The sequence below is a fragment of the Heterodontus francisci genome, chromosome 24, assembly GCF_036365525.1.
Source record: "Heterodontus francisci isolate sHetFra1 chromosome 24, sHetFra1.hap1, whole genome shotgun sequence".
Classification (NCBI taxonomy): domain Eukaryota; kingdom Metazoa; phylum Chordata; class Chondrichthyes; order Heterodontiformes; family Heterodontidae; genus Heterodontus; species Heterodontus francisci.
In genome coordinates, this window is record NC_090394.1 from 67,570,882 (window position 1) to 67,596,578 (window position 25,697).

Below are 25,697 nucleotides of genomic sequence, written 5' to 3' on the forward strand. Positions count from 1 at the left end.
CTTTTGAGTTGTCTTTTGGATTTATTAGTGTCCATCTTACATTTATGGCCCCTAGTCCTGGTTTCGCCTACAAGTGGAGACATCTTCTCTACATCTTAAAACTTTATACACTTTTGTACAGTTAATTCTGACCATCCACTGCAAGGAGAGACCTTCGAACAAATAAATAACATGTCACTTGTAGTAAGAAAGTTGTCTTTAATTTTCCTTCATGAAATTTTAATTTTCTTCATGATACAAAAAACTTTAAATATGATACAAAACTCACCACTGCCCCAAAAAAGAAAACTAGTTTCTTTTGCGCGCACATATACACACATACATACACATACAAAAAAAAGCCTGGTGTACAATGCATCTTCTGACATACAAGACTGAAAGTTCAGTACAGTCTACACCAACAAAAGGATCAATGCGCCACTGTCACTGTCCTTATTGCAAGGACGATGACAATGCTTTGAGCATCCTTTAAAGATAAACAAAACCTGAATGTAGAAGTCAGGCCACGTTATTGATAAGAAGTCATTAGATTCACTGGAAATGCAACTGATGTAATATATTTTTAAAAATTACAGTGCTGAACAATGATTATATAATTTTGAAATCCAAAATAAACATTTCACGTGGTTGGCACAAGGCAATTCCCCATGTTGGTTGCTGCTTTAAGCCATCAGTGGTACAGGACTGGCTTGAAATGTAACTTGTGAAACTACTGACACCGGTAGAAGATTCGAGATGCAATCAAGCCCCATCTCATTCTCAACACAAAAAACCCGACTAAAACATTTAACATAACGTTGATTTGTGTTTGTACAGTTAAAACAAACTATTTTCTACATAAAGACTTTTTAAAGTCGTCTTGTACCACACGAAGTTCAGAGCTGATGGATCAATATGGCTTGCAAGTGTCGCATCTGGTCACTGCGTTATCTGGAAGATACCACTTTGTTCATCCCACGTGCTTCATGTCACCATGTGTCTGGGACTTCAAATAACTTTGCCTGGGTGTTTACACTGCTGCCTATTTAAAAACAAATAGTAAAGATAAAGTTTGCAGTAAACCATCTGTATTAGGAAAACCTTGCCAGTTACTTTAAATATGTCGCACTAAAAATCAGTAACCAGACACTACACTGAAATGCCATAGTACAATTCATGAGTAAACAGAATAAATCTTTAAAAGGTCACACCATCCTTACATTGGACGCCTTTTTGTTAAAAAAAAGTACAGCCGAATAGAAATAAATTCTCCGTGCAACAGTAATTTGCTGCCTGTAAATGGACTACTGTATTTCAGACCGGCAGTGCCATGAAACCAACACTGCACTAAAGACTAGAAAAGGCCTACCGTAGCAGCTCACCAGCATTATTAAAGTTCAGTACTCTTGGTCACATGCATTCACCACACCCTCACCTCTGCTTCGAATTCCTTCTTCAATCCTCTAGACCTAAAAACGCCGATGCAAATGAGAGCATAGTTCCACAAAAGAGGAAGTGCCTTCCAGTATCCTGCCCAAATGGCCATTTTGTACATCAGTAGGCCGTTGCACCCAAGCCCAATCCTGTTCTTAACTGCCATACTATACAATTCCAGCAGGGATCTCTGGATTTCTCTTCCCTGGCTCTGGGAAGCTGTCATCCACTGCAATATCACCACTGCTCTACCAGCTGAGATTAGCTGGCAGCACAGACCCAGGACTGAATACAAGAACAGAGGCGTTTACCATGACTCAGTTGGTAGCATTCTCACCTAGGAGTCAAAAGGTCACAGGTTCAAGCCCCAGTCTAGAGACTGAAGTGTGTAATCTAGGCCAACACTCCTGGGCAGTACTGAAGGAGTGCTGCACTGCTGGAGATGCCGTCTTTTGGATGAGACGTTAAAAGATCCCATGGCATTACTTCGAAGAGCAGTGAACTTCTCCAATGTCCTGACCAATATTTATCCCAAACTAACATCACAAACAGATTTAATGGTTATTATATTGGTGTTTCTGAGACTTTGCTGTGCACAAATTGGTTGCCAACTTTCCTACGTTACATCAGTGACAACATTACAAAAGTACCTCATTGGCTGTAAAGCACTTCAGGACTTCCTGGGGATGTGAAAGGCATTATAGAAAGCCAAGTCTTTCTCATCTGGATGACTCAGCAATATGCCACATGGCACATTTGCCGACTGAGCCATCAGGGGAACAGAGATTGATATTTTCTGCACAGATCTTAACTATTCAACTCAATAACAAAAGGTAAATAAAAACTTGGGGAACAGTTTGGGTATTTTTTTTTATCAGAACCTTCCCCATAAGAGCTGAAATAAGTTAAAGAGACACGGAACACAAAAGTCCGAGTGTATCAGGCCTGTGTCCTCAGTACCTTGCTCTACGGCAGCGAGGCCTGGACAACGTATGCCAGCCAAGAGCGACGTCTCAATTCATTCCATCTTCGCTGCCTTCGGAGAATACTTGGCATCAGGTGGCAGGACTATATCTCCAACACAGAAGTCCTTGAAGCGGCCAACACCCCCAGCTTATACACACTACTGAGTCAGCGGCGCTTGAGATGGCTTGGCCATGTGAGCCGCATGGAAGCTGGCAGGATCCCCAAAGACACATTGTACAGCGAGCTCGCCACTGGTATCAGACCCACCGGCCGTCCATGTCTCCGTTATAAAGACGTCTGCAAACGCGACATGAAATCGTGTGACATTGATCACAAGTCGTGGGAGTCAGTTGCCAGCATTCGCCAGAGCTGGCGGGCAGCCATAAAGACAGGGCTAAATTGTGGCGAGTCGAAGAGACTTAGTAGTTGGCAGGAAAAAAGACAGAGGCGCAAGGGGAGAGCCAACTGTGCAACAGCCCCAACAAACAAATTTCTCTGCAGCACCTGTGGAAGAGCCCGTCACTCCAGAATTGGCCTTTATAGCCATTCCAGGCGCTGCTTCACAAACCACTGACCACCTCCAGGCGCGTATCCATTGTCTCTCGAGATAAGGAGGCCCAAAAGAAAGAAGTTAAAGAGCACTCGTTAATCATACCAATGCAAATGTGGAAATATGCCCATGGTGAATAAAAAATGGCTACTGTTTGACAGAGAAATAATGAATTCTATAAAGGAAAGACGAACTATTTTACATGACTGCAAGTCTCTCAGAAGACTTGAGGCAAACAAGTCTTGCACTTAAAGTGTCAAACGTGGCAAACAATATCAGTTTCATGAAGAGTTAGCCTTCAGTGTCCCCATTCTCACTGAAGCAAAACACATTAACGTGGAGGGGCAGGATGGAAGAAGGACGAGGTAGAAACCAAGCCCGAGTCATTATCACTTTGAACTAGTGACTCGGTATATAGGTATGACATGGGTTGATTCACCCATCCTTCGTACATGTGCTTTTCTGAATCACAACCACAGATCGCTCAGCTAAGACTGTGGCACTGATTTGCATGTTTACATGCTGAACTGAGAGATGAGCTCATTGATATGAAGACCCCTTAAATGGAACCAGGCTTCATTTACTCAAGAGTATTGTAAATAGTCCAAAACAAGTTGAATCCCACGAGAGGGGATCTGAATCCTTGTCCAAATTGAAACCCCTTTTTTATTCAGCATTACAAATTCTCAGCTTGCACACTGACATTAGTTACTAATGAAAGCAAAATCCAATGTTAGGTCAGTTATTTTTGCCCTTCAAAAAGTGACAATCAGATTTAACAGTACAAAATTCGTTTCATCAAGAGTCTAGTCTGCCCTCGCAGTTGAAACATTTTGTGAACCATAGCTTCAAAGATAGTGGGAAGACTTTTTTTTTTAAAAAGGACTGGGCCCTGTGAAGTTGCAATCTAGCTTTGCACAAGGAATTTCCCACAATATCTATTCCTGCTGTATACTAAACTGAATTCTCTTTGGTCCCCTTAATACCAACAACCAGCTTTTGGGTGGGTGGGGGCAGGGAGAGCACCTTACATATGGATTGAAAACCAACCTACTTACAAATGTCATTGTAATGATGGGTCAGTGGATAGATTCAATTGATCAATTTCTCTTCATCAAAGTCTTGTCAAAGTTTCTCCTGCAGTAGGATGTTATTGTACACATAATATGCAGAACAAAATGAGGTATAATATGTCAGGCTCAAGAACCTTTTCAAAAACTAAGTCTTTTCCAAAATAAAATCATAACAGACTATTTCCATCACCTAACATGCAAGAAACAGTTACTTGTTTAAATAGTTTGTTTTGACTGCAGCCTGGAATATCTGCCAGACTGAAAACCAAACTTGTACAAAGGATTTCTAGTCACTGTTTTACTTTGCAGTTTTGTACTTCCAATGAGTTAGTCATTTGCATTCATAGGCATTTATGAGAATTGTTAAATATTTCTTATTCCATTAAGTGCATTCAAGTACATTCCACTCTATTTTTCAGAAGCACTAAATGCACTTTTATGAACTAGCTCCTCTATAATGCAATACAGGTTTTCAAACTATGCAAATTATACACTGGTTTTAAACAGACATGCCAGAAACTGGTTTGATCTATCGAAATAAAGAACAGGAAATTCAGTTTCATTTGCAAGTTTCAGTGGAAAAGAAACCCTTGTAAACTTACATCACTACACTTAACTTGGGTATTAGAGAGTGTATGTGCATTTTAAAATAAAGGCATTCGCTCCACATAGAACTGATTATGCATTACCTACTAATTCAAAGCATTACATTCCATGCTTTAGGCAACTTAAGGGCAAAGGTTACAGTCCCATCTGACACTAGATATGGTTAACTTTAACAAGCTCTCAGCTAGGGGGGCATGGATTACCTCCTACTCCATAGGCACACATTAGCATTCAAGGCCAAAAACAAATCCTGCTCGACCAGTTGGAAATAGCAAGGTACAAAGAAGTCTCTTTCTCAAAAGTATTCAATGAAAAAGCATGCATGGAATCAGACTCCCAGACAAAATAAAGGAATCCAGAGGTCATTTAAAATGGTTTGAAATCTTTGTATCCAAGTAAAACTGGAGGATACAGAGTAATGCACCTTGAGAAAACCGTGCAGTGAGAAACCTCCAAGAGTATAAGAACTATGGCAAGTAGAGCAGACCTTCATTGGAAGAATCACAAATACGGTATATTTAGTAAAATGTACGATGCAAGTCCTTTCATCCTCTTTCCATTACTGTAAAAGTAAACTCCGTCCCGTTAGCAGCATCCAAGAAAGCACTGAAGATGTACTGAACACAAGGTGGCTTTGTCTTCTGCTATACATATTTAAAAAAAAACAGATGAAGCTGGTTGAAGGGTACTGAAAATAGATGCTACCAAAGGTTGGTGATATTTTCATTATTGGAATGCTTGACATATGAGTGGGGCTTTGTGATTTGCTCTGAAAATCTGCATCAAGGACTAACCTGCCAAAATTCAATACCTTAGCCCACAGTCTTAATAAGACTGCCACAGCTCTTGTCAAATTGGCAGTTTCAGGAGATCCCTTACCCACAAGATAGCAACAGTGCAACAGAAATATTATAAGTACTTCAGTATGGAGTACACTGCATATCCTGCCAACCAGGCAGTTTTCTGTTTGCTCAGTTTCCTTGCTGAAGCTAGCTGTTTTCAATGCAGCGACGTTCACAGGACAGACCCAAAAGTAAGTAATGAATTTATGGAACATCAAACCAAGATCCTTTAGAGATAGGCGGGGGAGCTGGGGTGAAAAAACAAAAATCTGCCCTTTCACTGGACTCTAGAACTAGCAGATTTCTATTGCAATGTGGAAACTAGGGGATGTAGCTGATCAATGCAAATGCAGTGGAATAAAGATTTGACCTTGTTGCAATGTTCTATGGTGTAAAACAGGTGTGACGAGGGCCAATGTCAGGGACTAATATTGGGTCAGGCCTTTTTTTCCCCTAAATATCCCTGGCAGCCATCTAGCATTAGGCTTCTTAAATGGGTAAATTCAGGGCCCATCACCAGTTTTAGGCCTCTCCTGGGAAACTGGATGCCGATGAACAGAGTAGGAGCTGGACCTGCTCCGTTTAGGACTTTTTTTTTAAGCAAGCACAGCAGCTGCCAACATAAAGGCAGAAATTTTGTTAATTTAACAAATTTAGAAAATCATTCTTGTGGAGCCAGAAGGAGCAGAGAGGAACAAAGTCTAGTCCTGTTGTTGCTTTACACAACACACCAACAATTTCCAGCAAGGATTAATTTTACAGGAATCTAAAGGAGGAACAAAGCTGATTTTCGCCTCAGTAGCTCAAGGAAGTTTTCAGATTAACTGCAGTGTCTCCATTGTCATCAGGGCTGAGCTCAGCTAACTTAACTGACCATGGATCAAATCCAAGACTTTCCTATTCAGTATAGTTCTGCATTGGCCTCTCGATGCAGAAATCAACAAGCGCATGGGAAAGGCTTCCACTGCTATGTCCAGACTGGCCAAGAGTGTGTGGGAAAATGGCGCACTGACACGGAACACAAAAGTCCAAGTGTATCGAGCCTGTGTCCTTAGTACCTTGCTCTATGGAAGCGAGGCCTGGACAATGTACGTCAGCCAAGAGCGACGTCTCAATTCATTCCATCTTCGCTGCCTCCGGAGAATACTTGGCATCAGGTGGCAGGACCGTATCTCCAACACAGAAGTCCTCGAGGCAGCCAACATCCCCAGCTTATACACACTACTGAGTCAGCGGCGCTTGAGATGGCTTGGCCATGTGAGCCGCATGGAAGATAGCAGGATCCCCAAAGACACATTCTACAGTGAGCTCGCCACTTGTATCAGACCCACTGGCCGTCCATGTCTCCGCTTTAAAGACGTCTGCAAACGCGACATGAAGTCCTGTGACATTGATCACAAGTCGTGGGAGTCAGTTGTTAGCGATCGCCAGAGCTGGCGGGCAGCCATAAAAGTGGGGCTAAAGTGTGGCGCGTCGAAGAGACTTAGCAGTTGGCAGGAAAAGACAGAAGCGCAAAGGGAGAGCCAACTGTGTAACAGCCCCGACAAACAAATTTTTCTGCAGCACCTGTGGAAGAGTCTGTCAGTCACTCTAGAATTGGCCTTTATAGCCACCAAAGGCGCTGCTCCACAAACCACTGACCACCTCCAGGGGCTTACCCATTGTCTCTCGAGACAAGGAGGCCAAAGAAATAGTTCTGCATTATAACCACTGAGCTATCACCTGAAGGACAGTCTGTCCTGCTTGTGGGATTGAGTAGTGCCCATTGTATAAGAAATTGGTGATAAAATAATCCCCCTCCAACCCTCTTGTGGTAATGCCCAGATGTTCTAGACACAATATCAGATCTTCAAACTTCATTTTTTTGCATTATTTTTAATGATATTGAAGAGTAAAGTTTTCATATGGTGCTGTCTTCTATTTAAGAATTCAACTCATCACCATTAGCCATTCACCCCAGTATAGTCTACTGGTGGCCACTTTTACCATCGACACAAGAGTCTTCCCTTCATTGGCCTCTTATTCAGTTTTCAAATTTACCGAAGCACATCGCAAGGTTCTACAGATGGATACCTCCAACGTGAATTACGTTCCAGAAGCTGGCTACCTTTTCCCAAAGCTTAGCCCACTATTGTACGGGTGCATATGATCAGCCCATTCCTCTTCATAAATCTATAACACCCAAGTTATGATGCCCTGAAACCCGCAAGGCTCACCTCGATGGCACGCTAATTTGCAGTTAAATTTTGCTCTTTGTGCTGCTCATCAACACTGGGACCAGTAACTTCTTTCCTAACATCAGCCCATTATCCTTTGGAGTCACATTCAACACTGCTTGTCACACTCCACATAAGGATTCTGTCCTGCTCTCTCAGCCAATCTCACAGGCTGGAGAGATTCATATTGAACTCAGTGCTGTTATTCTCTTCAGCAGCATCCATTATTCTCACTGTAAAAGGAACAGATGAAGCTTCTTCATCACTTGATTTCAAATTTGATGTAAACATCTAGAACAATGTGTTAGTCTCAAGGGGCTGAATTTTACCAGCCCCTTGACGCCATGGGTTGCGGCAGGGGAGCCCGTAAAATTCTGCAGGGAGAAGCCCGCCTTGATCCCCGACATCAAGAAGGGTCCACCGCATATTACCGGCGGTGGGGGGACCTCGATGCAGCCCCCACCCCCAAGCGACTGGGCCTTCATCTAAATACGTAAATGAACATAAATTAGATGCAAATGACCCTACCTGCTGGCGGCAGCTGTCCCATGCCAATTTTATGGCCGCCGATTGCAACTCACGTGCCGTCGGACCTCCGTACAGAGTTCCGAGGCGAGAAGCTGGTGGGGAGGAGGGAGGAGTAAAATATTTGGGGTGGGAGAGCGGGAAAACAATTTTTATTGGCTGTGGGGATGGTGGGAAGGGGTTGAAGGACAAATGTGAGAAGGTTGGTGTGGGGGTGGGGAAGTTCAGGTCAGGAATAAAATAAGTTCTGTTAATATAGGGCAATGAAAAGACCATTGGGGGTGTAAGTATTTATTAAAAACAAATTAATTCTAATACACCATTAAACATTTTAATCTTTGCTAAGGACTTGGAGCCTTTTATAAATGAAGCCGGCGTGGTGACGACGGACGCTGTTGCCGAGTACACGGCAGCCATGCCCTCTATGTTATCAGAGGTGGCTGCTCCACCCCTCTATTTAAATGAGCCCCCGTGCGTAATAGCACGGTGGCACTTCAGTGTCGGAAGGTCACTGCTTTCACAGTGCGCCGCCATGGAGCGCAGCGCGCTGATAAAATTCAGCCCTGGGTGTCGACATGCTCTGAGAGTGCGTGATACATCAGACTGCCTGAAGCAGAATATTGGACGTATGCAATAGGAAAAATATCCTTTGAAGTCGTTTCCAAGGATGTTGGCATAAGAGTGACTTTATCCTGCAAAATATGAAAAATTAAAGCAAATACTTCTCCCTCATGAGTAAACATAACGTGACAACAGAGAAGGACAAGTTATATGTTACGAAAGTGCCTGTGTGTTTTGTTAAATATATTTTTTAAGGATTCATTTTTGAAAGATTGAAGAAATGTTAAACTTTGGGGTTTCAAAAAGGGGGTCATGTAAAGGCTGCTTAACTTTGAAAAACAATCCCTGGAAATGTTTTTAAAAAGGGGCATTGAGAGGTCTTGAGGAAACTGGGAAATCACCTGACTTCCAGGTCAATAAACAACAGAGAACCCTAGACACCTGGAGAAATTGTTTACAAAGAAGTGACAGGTAAAAATTGACAGAGGTCAAAAGGTTGACCTGTTGTCGGTTTTGCTTTTGAACTGTTTCCAGTTGGGGTTGAGCTTTACAAAAAGGGAGAGAACTTCCAAGGAGAGAAGAGAGAAGACCACATCCCAGCTCAACTTTCCAGCACCTCTCTAAAAGACCTTGACATTGTGTCAACTCATCTTATCTCCGGTCTTTGAAGAAAAGCCTGCTAAATTAATTTGCAACCCTGCCTAAAACGAACTGTTCTAAAAGATCCCAGTGACCCGTCTACATGTACTCGGAGGCCAGACTATACGACAGTTTTGGAACACAACATATCTCATCTGCTGTTTCTTCAAGAATGAGTAAGTATTCAGCCCAAGTGTTTTTTTTGTCTGTAATAGAGCTCTAAAACAAAAATCTCTATTTTTCCAGTTAACCGGTGTATGTGTGTGCATATGTGTGTGTGAGAGAGAGACTGTGAGGGACTAAGGTAAAAAGGGAACTTTAATATTCCAATCTGCGTGTTTATGCTTCACTTCATTACTGGTTAAGACTTATTTTATAATAAACTGATAATTTTGTTGCTTATTAAAGAAACCTGGTTGGCGTGTTTTATTCTGGGATAAAAATAGAGTCTATGATTATCAGCAAGTAGAAAAAAATTTAAAGATATGTTGTGACCCATGGAGAAGTGGAACTAGAATAAACAGTGCACTCCTCCCGCTTCGGTTGTAACACATGGAATAGAATGCATCCATAGTAGAGGGAGATTCAAAGTTCAAGACCATTTGACTATTGCTCTTTCCCGTAGCTTATTCCAATTCAGACAGATGAATGCTCCTAGGATATCATGTCAAGATACTCGTGTAACTTCAACTGTTTTGTAAGCTTTCTGTCCTACTTAGTGATTAACTTAGTGATCCACTCAGCAGATCTTTTCTTTTTTAGAAAAGCAAGCGAAGATTGAAGTCAACTCTCGATCACCTTCCCATTCTTTTTACTTTTCAGCAGTTTAAATATTTTCAAAGGTTAATTGTGTAAACATGCTAGGCTAGATTTTACCATCCATTTATAATCAATAGGCAGAAAAATCCATTAACAGAACCTGCCTTCATTTTAAAACAGTAGCATGAGAAAACCAACTTCTTAAATACCAACAGCCACATCCTAATGTTTCCATCAATATCTTTGTCTACAAGCACTGAAGCTCAAAAGCTTATAAGGTCTGCTTTCACATTTTCAAGGTGTACCATCTATTTACCAGTCTTTCCCTGCTCCTCCTTTTTCTGCCGCTGTTTCTTGATTTTTCTGGTTTCTGATATTGAAGAGTCTATCCAAGCGCTAGCTGAATAGTCACTCTCATCATCTTTACTTGTATCATCCTCTTCCATTTCATCAGATACTGTCTCTTCCTGGATAGGGCTCATACTTCTCTTGTCCACAATAGGACTTGCTCTAAAATGGAACATAACAAAAAGGTTACACAAGGTATCTGGTAAAAGTGATCAACAGTGCGCACAATGATAATTCCAAAGTCATGCATTGAATCTCAACTGTCGTTCAAATAATAATTTCCTCCAGTCAGTTTCTGCCGGAACAATCTCTGCAAAGTCAGGAAGTGTGACATTAACTGAAATTATTCCAACAGTGGCCTATTGGAAAGAATATACACAATTACGACATACACAGCATATCTGTAGTTTCATTCAATAAACTATGTAGATTAATCTATTTAAGTAGTTATTCACAAAACTCACTAACCCTGCAAGCTGAAACAGGAACAAGAGGAGCAAAAATCAAGGACATCAGAAATCAGACTCAAAATGGGCTATTGATAATTTATTCGGCATGATTCAAATCTTGGGTAGGTGTTCAGTGCCAAATAAAAGGTTTGACTTTGCAAGTGCCTTTCATTCACCATCTAAATTTTGCAGAAAGCTGCCACATGAACACTGAATGAGTTGGATGATTGACCCTGAAAGAAAAGCAGTGAAGTTAGCTTGAATGTCACACCTCAATATGTTGTCATGGCTTTTCAGCAAAGCATACACTTTAAAAAAAAAAGTTTTGTTTAAAAAAAGTGGGAGCCTCAAGGTGCTAGGCCAGTGAAAGATTAGAACCTTGTGTGATTAGACGAACTGTTTCAATAACTAAACTGTTGAACATTGACTCCAACAAAGATCATTGTATATGGCCCTTCATCTTGAAGAAATTGTCAACAGTGAATCTAAAAGGGCCAATTGATGTTCATGGATATATGATCTGAGAGCAAAGTTTTTTTTAGCCAATGAGATGTTGTTAATTTGATGGTCATCATCTCTCTGCAATGCTTCTGGGTCGCAGAGATTTAATTAAAAGAAATGTGTATGCTAACTTGCTGATCCAGGAAATTAAGGAGTCATTTAGAGGTTTGGTTCAACTGTCTGACTTGAACAAAAATGTTGCAACCCTTTACTCTGGAATATTGCCATTTTAGGGTCACTTCATTTGTTGAGTTAATTCATGATGTTTGTGTAGGTGAACTATTTTCTCACAGCAGGAATCATTGCGACATTCTCCAATCTTGAGAAGTGTTGAGGTTTTGCTAATACCTGAAGCCAGAAGTTGGGAATAAGCCCCATTACAAACCAGTTTCTTGAACAGGAAGGCTAACCAAACTGCTCAAAATCTGTCTTTATGGATGGGGGCAGGTGAGTGCTTTAATTCATGAATATGAATACATCAACCCTCGGGGGAAGCGTCAGACACTTGACGAGCATGAGGAGTCCAATGCAGTGCTCAATAGACTTGTCTAGCAGCTGCCAGTTTAAGTACTACCCACCTTCTGGCTGCTCTGGATATTCTGAGTTGATGACTGCCTATTGTGTAAGAACAGTTGGCAGAAAAACGTTCTGGCTCTTGTGCCTCTACATCAGCGTCCAAGCCAGCATAAAACACAAATTCCTACATTATTTCACAACACTGCTGGAGTCACACATAAACTGACTGGATAATTTACATCATCACAGCAGTGTTTGATGGGAGTGAAAATTCAAACGGTGGGTCTCCATAGGGCAGAAAAGTCAATAAACTGGAAATGTGGCCCTGGATAATTCTCTTTTTAGGATTCAAAAGATAGCAATTGTGCTAGTTTCCTTATTTAAATCGCTAGTCTCCACTCGGCATAGTATTCTGAACACTGAACTGAAAAATTCCACTGGGTTCAATATTATTGAATTTTTAAGTATTCAATCCCATATTCATTTGCCAGGTAACGGACTTCAATTAGAATAGGAAGAGAATTTAGAAAAAACTTGTAAGTGTTTTAATTTTGCATAACTGCACCCAAGTTAGTTTAATGAAAATTTCCCTCCGGCCTACAGGGATGGCTTTACTTGAAAAGTGAATTGCTTTCATGGAAAGCAATTAGACACCAGTGGCATTTTGTTTAATGGGTGCCCAAGTAATCCATACCAATAACTATTTATGAAATTTGTTGTAACTAAGCTTGTGTGTATATATGCCAAAGTGCAACCTGATCGTTGCATTTAAAGATCAGACTGTAACTTTCGAATAAAAGCTCAACGTGGTTACTTTGTGATTTAATTAAGAGGCTTCCTATGCCCATTTTGTTTTTCCTTGCAAAGAATTTAGTACACTTGACTAGTAAATAAATTTGTCTCAGTACATGAGAATTTTGTTAGCACTCTGCAGATACAATAAGACATTAAACAAACTTGTGAAGTCTGTTTCATTCCACACTTCCACAATATTTTCAGTCTTACATGTATGTACTGCCAAGACCAGCAACGTTCCACAACCAGCAAGGATATGAATAACAAATCATTCTGTTTTTAGATGATGCTTGAGGAAGGAATGTTGGCTAGAGCATCAGGACATCTTTCTTTCTCTTCTCAAATAGTGCCATGGCATCATCAAATGCACTTGAACAAAACAGCAGACGACACCTCGTTTTAATATCCCATCAACAAGGGCCGAAGTCTGACAATACAACACTTCCTCACTTACGTATTAGCCTGCTCAAGCCATGTTGGAGGCCTACAAACTGAGCCAAGCTGACAACCATGTTCCTGAAGAGCTAACAGAAGTATCTATTTGACAACCAAGAGGTTACATTCTGGAATTTGAAATGAGGCTTGGAGACCTTCTGAATTTGATCAGATAAAAGGCCCCTTCATCTCCCACTGCTTGCAGGAGACAATGTATTAAAATATGCTGGACTGAGATAGAAAGTTATACAAGATGCAGCAAGCAACAGAATCTGCCAAGTCAAAAACCCAAGACTTTGCTTAAGAACATACGAATTAGGAGGAGTAGGCCAATTGGCCCCTTGAGTCTGCTCCGCTATTCAATAAGGTCATGGCTGATCTGATTACAGAACTCACCAGAACTTTCAGAAATTTTTAACCCATTATTGCCTTGCTCATTGCATCCATTGGTAAATATATATATGACCTTTTAGCATATTTGGCAAATTTTTGTTCTTCCTATTACTATTTAAATGTTAATATACTTGCCTTGTTCTGTAAAACTATGGTCCATTTGGTATTATGAACCACCTTGAACAGTTTAGTAGTAGAAAACAATGTTAAATCCACTGAGAGTAGAAGCAGGAGCATTCCTCTGGGCCCCAAAAGGAAAGTTGCAACTGCATCTTCCCTGGACTCACCCTCCTGCGAGAACTTCTTAAAACCCCATCCCTGAGACTTACCTGGTCACTGGTAATGCTTCCTCTGGCTGTCCAAACTTACTCTCCCGCTTGCAGGCCTGCTGCCACTTTCCTCCTGTTTTGGGTGAGCAGCTGACCAGTGGCATGTAGATGAGACTTAGGGAGTTAAAATACTCCAGGCTTCAAACTTAGGCCAGTGAATGTGTTTCCACTTGCCCCACCACCTGCCTGCCCACCTGGGTTTAAAATGCAACAAGGTATAAAACCTTTCATCTGAGCTAGAAGAGCACTTCACAGATATTGATAGAATAATCATAAGAATCAAAGCAGCAACTGGACCAAAGAAAAGCAAGGTATGATCCTACTTGGTTGACTTATAATGCCCAACAGGGCAGAACTGGTTTTAGAGTACCATTTGTTACAGGGTATCCCTCAAGAGGTGGAGATGAAACAGCAGTCAAAAAAGCTCAGCAGTAGGAGAAAGACACGTCTTGAAATGAGGAACATAGGTACAGGAGGTTGGTCATTTAGATCATGGCGGATCTGTATATTAACTTCATCTATCCGCCTTGGTTCCATAATAAAAATCTATCAATTTCAGTTTTTTGAGGCAGTGTGTTAGAGGTTTCCACTACCCTCTCTGTGAAGTGCTGCTTCCTAACATTTCCCCTGAACAGCCTAGCTCTAATTATAAGGTAATATCCCCTTGCTGAATGATGGAAGAGTCATTTCAAGTTAGTCAAGATGGCCAAAAAAAAAAACTTGTATTAGTGCCAACCTAATGAGTGGAAGTACAGCTGGCACTACTGAACCATGGATTTGCAGAGAGTAGGGATTTCAACAGAGGGCAAGCTGGGTTTGATAACTTGGATTTGCTTGAGTTGAGAGTTAAAGAAGAAAGAGCAGATATATTTAGTAAGGTGAGAGTTGTTTTTAGATACTGTTGGGTAATGGATGAAAGAATGAAAATGAACATGTTGCACACCTTTGGATTGGAAGTTCAAGCAGAAAGTCTAAGAGGGAAATCTTAGGAGACCCCGAAAGAAAATCCAGAAGATAAATTTGAGTACCAGGATGGAAATGAGCAGACTTTACTTTCAAGTAGTGGTACAAATATATTGGACAAGTGAGTAGTGTCACTTGATCAGTTCACTCAGCATTAGGAAATACGTTTGCTGCACTAACTTGGAATCCAGTTCCTCCTTAGTTTACACTTGTAAATTAGACAGAATGGGCAAAACTTACAACTATGGCAGGGTATAAATTGGCCAATACTGGATTGGCTACTTGTTATAAACCCCTCACAATGGGAAAAATGGGGCAGGGCATGCAAGGGATGGTTAGTCCAATAGTCCACGTTTCAAGCCCCAGCTGAAGTTGAAAGGTCTGGTGAACAATACATTTCAGCAGCTCCAAATACCCCACTGAATTCTCCCCTAATGCTGCATAGAGGCCTCTGTTAAGGAGAATCTTCACTCCCTAAAACAAATGCATATTCAACCCAATTCTGGCAGCTGAAACTTGACTTGTAACTTCGACTCCCCAAATACACCAAAGCAAATTCAATAGCTTGGACTAGTTGTGCTGGCCACACATTTATAATAGCACCCAAATTTAATATCACTCTGCTGTGTGAAGTCATTGCATCATGCTGCACAGAGTTCTGGGTATATTCACAACAAAATAGAAGCCATCATGCTATTATAATTGGTTTCTTTGTTTGCATTTACAATAGCTTGGACAGAGCAACTTGTAATTACAAGATTCTGGATTTTAACGGACTTGAGAACCACACCAGGTTCCAACGTGGAGTAACAGAAAATGGGCAATGACTCCCAATGGCAACTGTAAGCCAAATAAGAAAGTTCAAGTACCAATTACTGTCTCAAACTTAAAGTTAGGATAATATTATATGTGAATACAAAAACATTATAGTTTCTACCAAGATAATGCAAAGGATACAGTGTTCAACATTTAAAAGCAAGACATTTCTTCACATTCAGATTTACCAAACTGTATAATGTAAAACCAACAGTTTCCTGAAAACCTGCAAATTTAGTGTGTTCCTACACCATTACAAAGCCAAGTTTATAGCTACACTCTCACTCAAGAGTCCCCAACTATACATTACAAATATGCTAATTTTCACATCCCTCTTTCCAAATTAAGTCAGCTGACAATGTGACACAAATTATAAAAGAAATAGTTCAATAAAATGGGGTTTAAAATTTTGTTGGTCTAGTGCATTGTTATTTCAATTTATTGTATTTTTAGTCATTTAAACCATCAAGCTATTCAACCAGATTCAGCCCAAGCAATTTCAGCGAAGTTCCTAGTTCTTCAAACATGAAAACCATCAGGATAAAGGCAACTGTGTTAATGGTTCAAGTGGTCTACAAATAACATTTTCCAGATTGAATGTTTTAATTAAAAGTGTTAATGTATCAGAGAGCTCTTGTTAATTTGCTTTGTTTTGCCCCACCTTTTCCTTACACAAGAAATAGAAGCAGGAGTAGGCCATTCAGCCCCTCAAACCTGCTCCATCATTCACTAAGATCATGACTGATCTGACTGTGGTCTTAACTCCACTTTCTAGCCTGCCCCCCCCATAATCCTCGACTCCGTTGTAGATCAAAAATCTGTCTAGCTTAGCTTTGAATATATTCTCCAGGGAAGAGAACTCCAAAGATGAACGACCCTCAGAAGAAATTCCTTCTCATCTCAGTCTTAAAAGGGAGACCCCTTATTTTGAAACTGTGCCCCCTAGTTCTAGATTCCCCACGAGGGGCACCAAACTTCCACTTAGACTTCCCTACTTTTATACTCCATCCCCCTTGCAATAAACACCAACATCCTATTTGCCTTCCTAATTACTTGCTGTACTGTACCTGCATGCTAACATAATAGTTTTCCTTCCCAAAAAATCTGAAATACCATGGCTATAATACAACTCCTACCAATGTATGCAAATGTTCATAGAACGCAAAATCATTTTAAAATGTGCTTTCATGCCAATAGCGGTGAAATTCATATATTGGGAAATTAAACCATTTAAGGCTCCAATTTTGTTAATTTCTAAACTTAAGAGCTGCAACAGAATGCTTTCATCTTAGTTTACAAAACAAAAATATAAAAGAAATATTCTATATCGCACAACTCCAACTGACACTTTTCTTTAATGAAACATTAATACAAAGATTATGGAACACAAAAACTGTTTACCCGTGACTTTGGATTTGCTTTCAAATACAGTTAGTGTTTCAATTTGGTAACACTCACCTGCTGAAATCAAACATCTGACTAAGGTAAGGTTGTGGAGCATATTGGGTCTTTAACCTCTTCCTCTCCACTTCTCGCCAGCTTTCTTCTGTCCATTTCCGCTTGGTTTGCTTCTCCTCCTGCTTCTTCTCAACGTATTCTGCATATGTCTGGATTCGGTAACTCTCTGCATACCTACTGGTGTTTACAGCTGTAATGAAGCACAGATGAGATTTTGAAAAAAAATCAGGTCCAAAAAGTCAGAGATACTCAGCAGATGGAGCTGAGACAAGTTAAATAAAAAGTTTAATGTGAACTTTGACCAGTACCAATTCATGAGAGGATGGCAGTGTTACAGCCTGCTGTGCATTATTGTTTGCAATTATATTGCATGCTCTCTTTTGCAAATGGAAAAAAATGACATCCTTTTAATATTAAAACTGTAGATATCAGGAAGCCCTGTTTCATTCCCATTGTATCTACTTGTGCATGCATTTTGGTAGTTGCTCTGTTCCTGAGCCTATTACTTATATCACTTTTTAAATTCTCTTTATCCCTCTTGGGCCCTTCTCTTCGGTCTTCACCACTTCCAATCACCCAGTCAAGCTACCTTGCATATCTCTCCTCTCCCAAGCTTTGCCACCCAAATTCCTACTTCAACCCTCCACTATTCTTTTGCCTTCCTATTCCTCTGCCACCATCCCTCTTAAAAAAGTTTTTGCCCCTTTAAGCATTCTCCAAAGGACTAATCAAGGCACATTGTTACCTCATGAACAACCACCTCATCCCACCCAGAACTACCGCTGGGGGCTAATCTTGGCAAACGCCTCCTCGTCCCGCTCACTCCTCCCACCACTGACCACGTGGACTCGGTGCATGAACAATTGGTGTCCCTCTTCACATCTCCCTCCAGAATGTGTAAACAAGGCCCTTGCCAACTATGACCTTATTGCGAATGATTGCATTGACATCATGGCCTTGATGACTCATGGATAATGGCATCTTGTCTCATACTGAAACCTCCCAGCCTGGCTATACTTTCCACCACCTGTCCCACCCAAACTACCAGAGTGGCAACATGGCCTCATTACCAAACGTCACCATGGTCTCTCCCCTTACTCCTCTAGCACCATTTCCTCCATTAAGGACCTCATCTTGTATCACCATTCTTGCCTCTTGATTAAAATCCTCATTCTCTACCACTCACTAAAGGCCGACATCACACCAATAAACCCTCACTTCTGCCTTCCCCAGTATCGGCATGGAACAAATCTTCATCTGTGGAGATTTCAATTTCCATTGCAACTCACCTTGCCCTTTCTCGTCCGAGTTCACTGCCCTCCTGTCCTACCTTAACCATTCCCTCCATATAAACTCTCCTACCCATATTCACAGCCACCTCCTCAATCTTGCCATCTGACATCATCCCTCTATTCTCATCGGCTCAATCGCAAAAAGGTCATTACTAAGTATTTCCTTGTACCCTTCAATACTCATGCTCTCACCACCACCACCCCCACCCCCCCACAAGCCCCTAGCAATGCCACTTGGCAAATGGCACTGTACTATCGACTAAACAAGTTTTGAGAATAGGTGCAGAGGCAACGAGGTGGTAGTGATTGGCTATGAGGTGTGGAACAGCACCTTTGTGGGAGACTCCTCAGAAGTTCCTTCCTTTCTGGATCCATCTGGTATTTTCAAACAGCAACACACCAGGTCAGGAAATAACAGTGGGGGACAGACCAGCATCCCAACATTGTTGGCATCCAAGACATAAGAAAATTAAACCTGAAAGCATGGGTTCCTTGCATGGAAGCCACGAGATTTGTTGGGAACAATGAACAAATAATGATTGCTGCTGTACTTAGAGAATTGGTTCCCCCTGAATTTTAAAGATACAGCATAGTAAGGACGGCACAGTGGCGCAGTGGTTAGCACCGCAGCCTCACAGCTCCAGCGACCCGGGTTCAATTCTGGGTACTGCCTGTGCGGAGTTTGCAAGTTCTCCCTGTGTCTGCGTGGGTTTACTCCGGGTGCTCCGGTTTCTTCCCACATGCCAAAAGACTTGCAGGTTGATAGGTAAATTGGCCATTATAAATTGCCCCTAGTATAGGTAGGTGATAGGGAAATATAGGGACAGATGGGGATGTGGTAGGAATATGGGATTAGTGTAGTATTAGTATAAATGGGTGGTTGATGGTCGGCACAGACTCGGTGGGCCGAAGGGCCTGTTTCAGTGCTGTATCTCTAAACTAAACTAATCAAAACACCCCTCCCCTAAAGATGTCGAATAGTCGTCATGTCACAGTTCGCAATTTCAAAAGCACTATTTTATCTGTCTGCTCTAACAACCGTCAAACAAATAGGATTTCAAAAGACGAACAGCCAAATCACCAAGGCAAACCATAGCGTCACAAGTTAAAAAGGTGAAGATACATGAAGACTTCTACTGGTTTCTGGAGACAAAAAGGAGGTGGCAAGGTGCTAATTGAAGTAGCTTCAGCTTTGCTCTGCCGCCTAATTATAATGCCACTACACAATATCAGTTGGCTTGACAAAATCCAAAATGTAACTGCAAATTTCAGGAAATGCGGAATTCTAAAAGAAACATATTGCTGCTGGTTAGGACTGTAATCCAGTCAGCACTATGTAAATGAAGACCTTTTAAAATATATTTAATGTTGTTTGCAGATCAATAGAACAATTTACCAATGTTATTTCATGTCAAAGCTAGTTTTCAGCACACTGTCTTTGATGTACAAGCCAAGTCTTGGCACAATGCCATCCCTCCAGCAGATGAATCAGCACATTAAACTGGCTCTTTAGTGTGCTGTGTCCTATTGTAACTCAAACTGTTGAGAGTACATTATTCCAGTTTGCTAAATATGACTAAACAATGAGAGAAACATTTCTCTCAAGTACGACTTCCTTTTCAAATTCAGAAAAATACATCAGATTTTGTCCAAAACTTAAAAAGCCACAAAACTGTACAAAAGGAAAACAAAACTAAGGTAAAGCTAATCATTAACCTAAAAGCTGTATAATACAGCTAAGGAGTTAACAACCCACTGTCCTCCTGAAATAAAACTGGAATGACATTGGATGCAATAAATTATAAACACAGATAGATGTTTGTAACAGCAGCAACAGCTATAGTCATAGAATTATACAGCACAGAAACAGGCCCTTCGGTCCAGCGTGTCCATATGCCAATATTTACTGTTAGGAAGTGACTCAAAAAAGTCTTACATTATGTTTGCGCATCCATGGACTGTTGCTGGTTATATTGTATTTAAATAGGGAATTATTGATTGAGGTATGAGTTTGCATTTACTTCAAAACACTGTTGATGACTGCATTCTTGCTTACCAACAAAGTGACAGTGCTGCCTCTGGATGGTTTGAAACCCAATAAGATTTGCTGCAGATGACTCTGGAGGTAACATTATCACAGGGGCAGGCATGTTTCCCATCTGGATAGAACAGCAGAGTAGTTTTACACTTCCTAGCCGCTGAGGAAAGTACTTTAACCAGAAACAAAAAAAAAAACAGTACTTTCACACTGAAGGATGATAACGGGATAGGGTTGCTAACTATGGTTGGAAGTGGGAACCTCTGAGGAGACATCCAATCACCCCAGCCCCACGTGCCTGCTATTGGTCGCTCAGCACATTCATTCTCATGGTGCACGGTCTTTCCACGACTATTGGAAAGTGAGCAGACTGCAACTCATTTGGATGATTCTCGACTTTCCCCAATTCATTTTTATAATTAATGAACAAAAAGAGTCAAAGAATTTTATTGGGAAAAAAAAAATTCTTTTAACACCCCTCTGATTTTGGTTGCAGAGAGTTAGTGACGCGGTGTCAGAAACTTAAATTCTCATCAGTAGAGTGAGGATAGGGGTTAGCAGAAATTTCTTTGTGCAGAAGGTTGTTGGAGCATGGAACACTTTGCCACTCAGTGGTCGAGGCAGAAGGCTTTACATATTTTAAAAGAAATATGGAAAAATACTCATAGCAGAAAAAGATACAAAGCTATGGGGAGATAGCAGGGCAATAGGGTTAGTTTGGATTGCTCTAGCAGTGTGCTGGGACAAAGGAAATGACCTCCTATGGTGTTGGAAACTATGATGATTTAAATTGCATTTTCAAATAGTTGAAGACCTCTAGATCATAGAGAGATACAGCACCGAAACAGGCCTCCTACCACCTACCATCACAGACCAACATTTTTGTAGATCTTGGGAGTTGATAGGTTTCTGGGTTTCTACTAAAATGAAAGGAAAAATCTGCATTTTTATTCACTGCTACACAAGAATTCTGGATTACTGGCCTCGACAGCCATGATTGGAAGCATCGACAAAGAAAAGAAATGGAGGGGGAAAAGAGAAGGGTGCAAAATGGTGGCGGAAGCTAGAGTTCTACTTTTCTGGGACTGTGTCGACGATGATGATTTGTATTTATGTAGCACCTTTAACATGGTAAACCATCCCAAGGTACTTCACGGGGAGGGGGGGGGGGGGGGGGCGGTGGCTGTAGGGCTGAAGACACTGAGGGTATCGAAAACCAGGGAGGGAATTTTAAAATCAAGGCGTTAATTGATCAGGAGCCAATGTAGTTCAGCAAACAATGTAGTTTAGTGACAAGGGAAAGTAAAATCTTAGAAGTGATCACAATTACAAGGCAACCCGATAACAAACATATGACTCTTGACCAAGCCTCAAGAATGCCTATTCTGCTTATAACACTTACAAGAAATTCTCCAAAGCCAACTAAATCACCCCTCCCCCCCTACTGTTACAGTTGATGATTTAGTGGGAAGGAATGTGTGGAGCACTGCTCACAGTTACTGACTCACTACTGCCCTTTCAAGTAGAAATTCAAACTCCTTCAGGAAAGTGTTTCATGTTCCTGTCTGAAACATGTCAAGATACTTTTCACCCAGTCCACAAGCTGACAATTGAGTGGGTGCACAATGACAACAGTAGCACTTCCAGTTGAACTGGAGTAGAAGCAAGTCATCCTCAGTCCCAAGGGACTAAGAAGATGACAACTTCCAAATTGGATCTGAATCCTCCTTTAAATTCAATCTTGCGCTTAATATGGGGAAATGTCATGAAAGAGAAAAATCTCATGATGCAAGCCTCTCAACATCAGATTTAGAGACAAAGACCCCAACTCAAACCCCCACCTTCAAATCAGATCAAAACTGAGACTGAAGTCAACACTTAAGGCCGTTATACTGTGACTGATTAATAAGCCTGTGACTTATTACAATGGCCAACTTTCAGGCTATAAACACATATGGACTTTAAATATTATTCTACAGCTCCGAGCATAACAACTGAAGAGTTTAAAATAAGGCATGGTGTATCCTACCACCTGGGCATTCACCTTTTGGCTGGTATTACTGGTGGATACAGCACAAAATATAATACACGGATGCCAAAACGAAAGGAATAAATTTCTGTGTTAATGTTTACCTGTACAGTTTCACAAATATTACAATAACTTCAACCGTTTCACAAACTATCTGGCTGCAGTTTATTTAAAATCATAGAAATTTACAGCACAGGAGGTGGCCATTCGGCCCATTGCGGACGTTCCGGTCGACAAGGAGCCATCCAGCTGAATCCCACTTCCCAGCACTTGTCCATCGCCTTGTAGGTTATGGCACTTCCAGGGTGCACATCGAATTTTTTTTTTTAAATGTTTGAGGGTCGCTGCCTCTTCCACCTTTTCAGGCAGTGAGTTCTAGACCCTCTAGATGAAAGAATTTCCCCTTGAATTCCCTTTAAACATCCTACCTTTTACCTTATATCTATGCTCCTGGTTATGGAGCCCTTAACCAAGGGGAATAGGGATTCCTATCCACTCGATCTAGCCCCCTCATAATTTTATACACTTCAATTAGATCTCCCCTCAGCCTCCTCTGTTCCAAAAAAAAACCAATCCAAGCCTATCCAATCCTTCCTCATAACCCAAATTTTCCAGTCCAGGCATCATCCTCGTAAATCTTCTCTGTACCCTCTCAAGTGCAATTATATCTTTCCTATAGTGCGGTGAACAGAACTGCACGCAGTACTCCAGCGGTGAACTAACTCGTGTTTTATAAGTTCCAGCATAACCTCCCAGCTCTCATATTCTATGCCTCGGCCAATAAAAGCAAGTATCCCGTAAGTCTTCTTGACCAGCTTATCGACCCGTCCAGCACCGCCAAGGATCTGTGGACATGCACTCCAAGGTCCCCCAGTTCATCCACGCTTCAGTATCCGATCATTTATTATGTATTCCCTTGCCTTGTTAGCCTTCTCCAAATGCATTACCTGACAATTCTCTGGATTGAACACCATTTTCCACTGTTCTGCCCACCTGATTAGCCCATAGATACCTTCCTGCAGTTTACAGCTTTCTTCATTATCAAACACACAGCCAATTTTTGCATTGTCTGCAAATTTCTTCATTATACCCCCTATATTCAAGTCCAAATCATTGATATATACCACAAAAAGCAAGGGGCCTAGTACTGAGCCCTGAGGAACCCCACTAGAAACAGCCTTCCAGTCACAAAAACACCCATCCACCATTACCTTTTGTTTCCCGCCTCTGAACCAATTTTGAATCCAACTTGCCACTTTGCCTTGGATCCCATGGGCTTTTATTGTCATGATCAGTCTGTCATGTGGGACCTCATCAAAAGCCTTATTAAAAATCCATATAGACAACATCAAATGCACTACCCTCATTGACCCTCCTGGTTAACTCCTCAAAAAATTAAATCAAGTCAGACACGGCCTTCCCTTAACAAGTCTGTGCTGAATGTCTTTGATTAATCAACCAATGTCTTTCTAAATGAAGATTTATCCTGTCGCTCAGAACTTTTTCCAATAATTTTGAAACCACTGAGGTTAGGCTGACTGGCCTGTCATTACTCAGTCATTCCCTTTCTCCCTTTTTAAACAATAGCACATTAGCTATCTTCCAGTCTTCTGGCATCATGCCTGTTCCAAGAGGGGATTAGAAAATGATGGTCAGAGCCTCCTCTATTTCTTCCCTTGCCTCCCTTAATAGCCAAGGATAAATTTCATCTGGGCCTGGGGATTTATCCACTTTCAAATGTATTAAACCCTTTAATACTTTCTCGCTCACTATGTTAATTTCATCTGATATTTTACACTCCTCCTCCCTGAATGATTTGTGAAAACAGACACAAAGTATTCATTTAAGAACCATATGAATGCCCTCTGACTCCACACACAGGTTACCCATAAGGTCCCTAATAAACCCTTTTTTCCCTTTAGTTATCCTCTTGTTCTTCATGTATTTATTAAAAAAAAAGTTGGGGTTTCCTCGATTTTACTTGCCAACATTTTTTCAGACCTCTTTTTGCTTTCCTAATTTCCAGCATAGTGGGGAAAGTCTTCACTCGAGTTGTTTTAAACAGACTCCAGAAGCTGGCTGAGTGTGTCAACCCTGAGGCACAGTGCGCTTTTGAGCAGAGAGATCCACCATTGACATGCTGTTCTCCCTTTGCCAGCTACAGGAGAAAGTCCACGAACAACAGATACCCCTCCACATTGCTTTCATTGATCTCACCAAAGCCTTTGACCTCGTCAGCAGAGGTGGTCTCTTCAGACTACTAGCAAAGATTGGATGTCCACCAAAGCTACTAAGCAGCATCACCTCATTCCATGACAATATGAAAGGCACAATTCAGCACAGCGGTGCCTCATCAGACCCCTTTCCTATCCTGAGTGGCATGAAACAGGGCTGTGTTCTCGCACCTACTGTTTGGGATCTTCTTCTCACTGCTGCTCTCACATGCGTTCAAGTCTTCAGAAGAAGGAATTTTCCTCCACATAAGGTCAGATGGAAGGTTGTTCAACCTTGCCAGTCTTAGAGCAAAGACCAAAGTACGGAAAGTCCTCATCAGGGAACTCCTCTTTGCTGACTATGCCGCATTAACATCACACACAGAGTGTCTGCAGAGACTCAGACAGGGTTGCAGCTACCTGCAACGAATTTGGCCTAACCATCAGCCTCAAGAAAACGATCATGGGACAGGACGTCAGAAATACTCCACCCATCAATATCGGCGACCACGCTCTGGAAGTGGTTCAAGAGTTCACCTACCTAGGCTCAACTATCACCAGTAACCTGTCTCTAGATGCAGAAATCAACAAGCGCATGGGAAAGGCTTCCACTGCTATGTCCAGACTGGCCAAGAGGGTGTGGGAAAATGCTGCACCGACACGGAACACAAAAGTCTGAGTGTTTCAAGCCTGTGTCCTCAGTACCTTGCTCTCCAGCAGCGAGGCCTGGACAACGTATGTCAGCCAAGAGCGACGTCTCAATTCATTCCATCTTCGCTGCCTCGGGAGAATCCTTAGCATCAGGTGGCAGGACCGTATCTCCAACACAGAAGTCCTCGAGGCGGTCAACATCCCCAGCTTATACACACTATTGAGTCAGCGGCGCTTGAGATGGCTTGGTCATGTGAGCCGCATGGAAGATGGCAGGATCCCCAAGGAAGCATTGTACAGCGAGTTCGTCACTGGTATCAG

General features: G+C 41.5%; 1 protein-coding gene across 2 annotated transcripts in view; it reads right to left on the reverse strand.

The window, feature by feature from the left end:
• Nucleotides 1-178: 178 nt before the first annotated feature.
• The window catches only part of parn (poly(A)-specific ribonuclease (deadenylation nuclease)), a 157,099-nt gene continuing 131,580 nt past the window's right edge, over nucleotides 179-25,697 (reverse strand). For both annotated transcript variants that reach the window (XM_068056478.1, XM_068056479.1), the window contains 3 exons: nucleotides 17,154-17,343; nucleotides 10,467-10,660; nucleotides 179-1,021 (listed from right to left, as the gene is read on the reverse strand). In XM_068056478.1, the coding sequence (XP_067912579.1) occupies nucleotides 969-1,021; nucleotides 10,467-10,660; nucleotides 17,154-17,343 (437 nt within the window). In that variant the 3' untranslated portion in view covers nucleotides 179-968. The remainder of the gene's footprint in view (nucleotides 1,022-10,466; nucleotides 10,661-17,153; nucleotides 17,344-25,697) is intronic.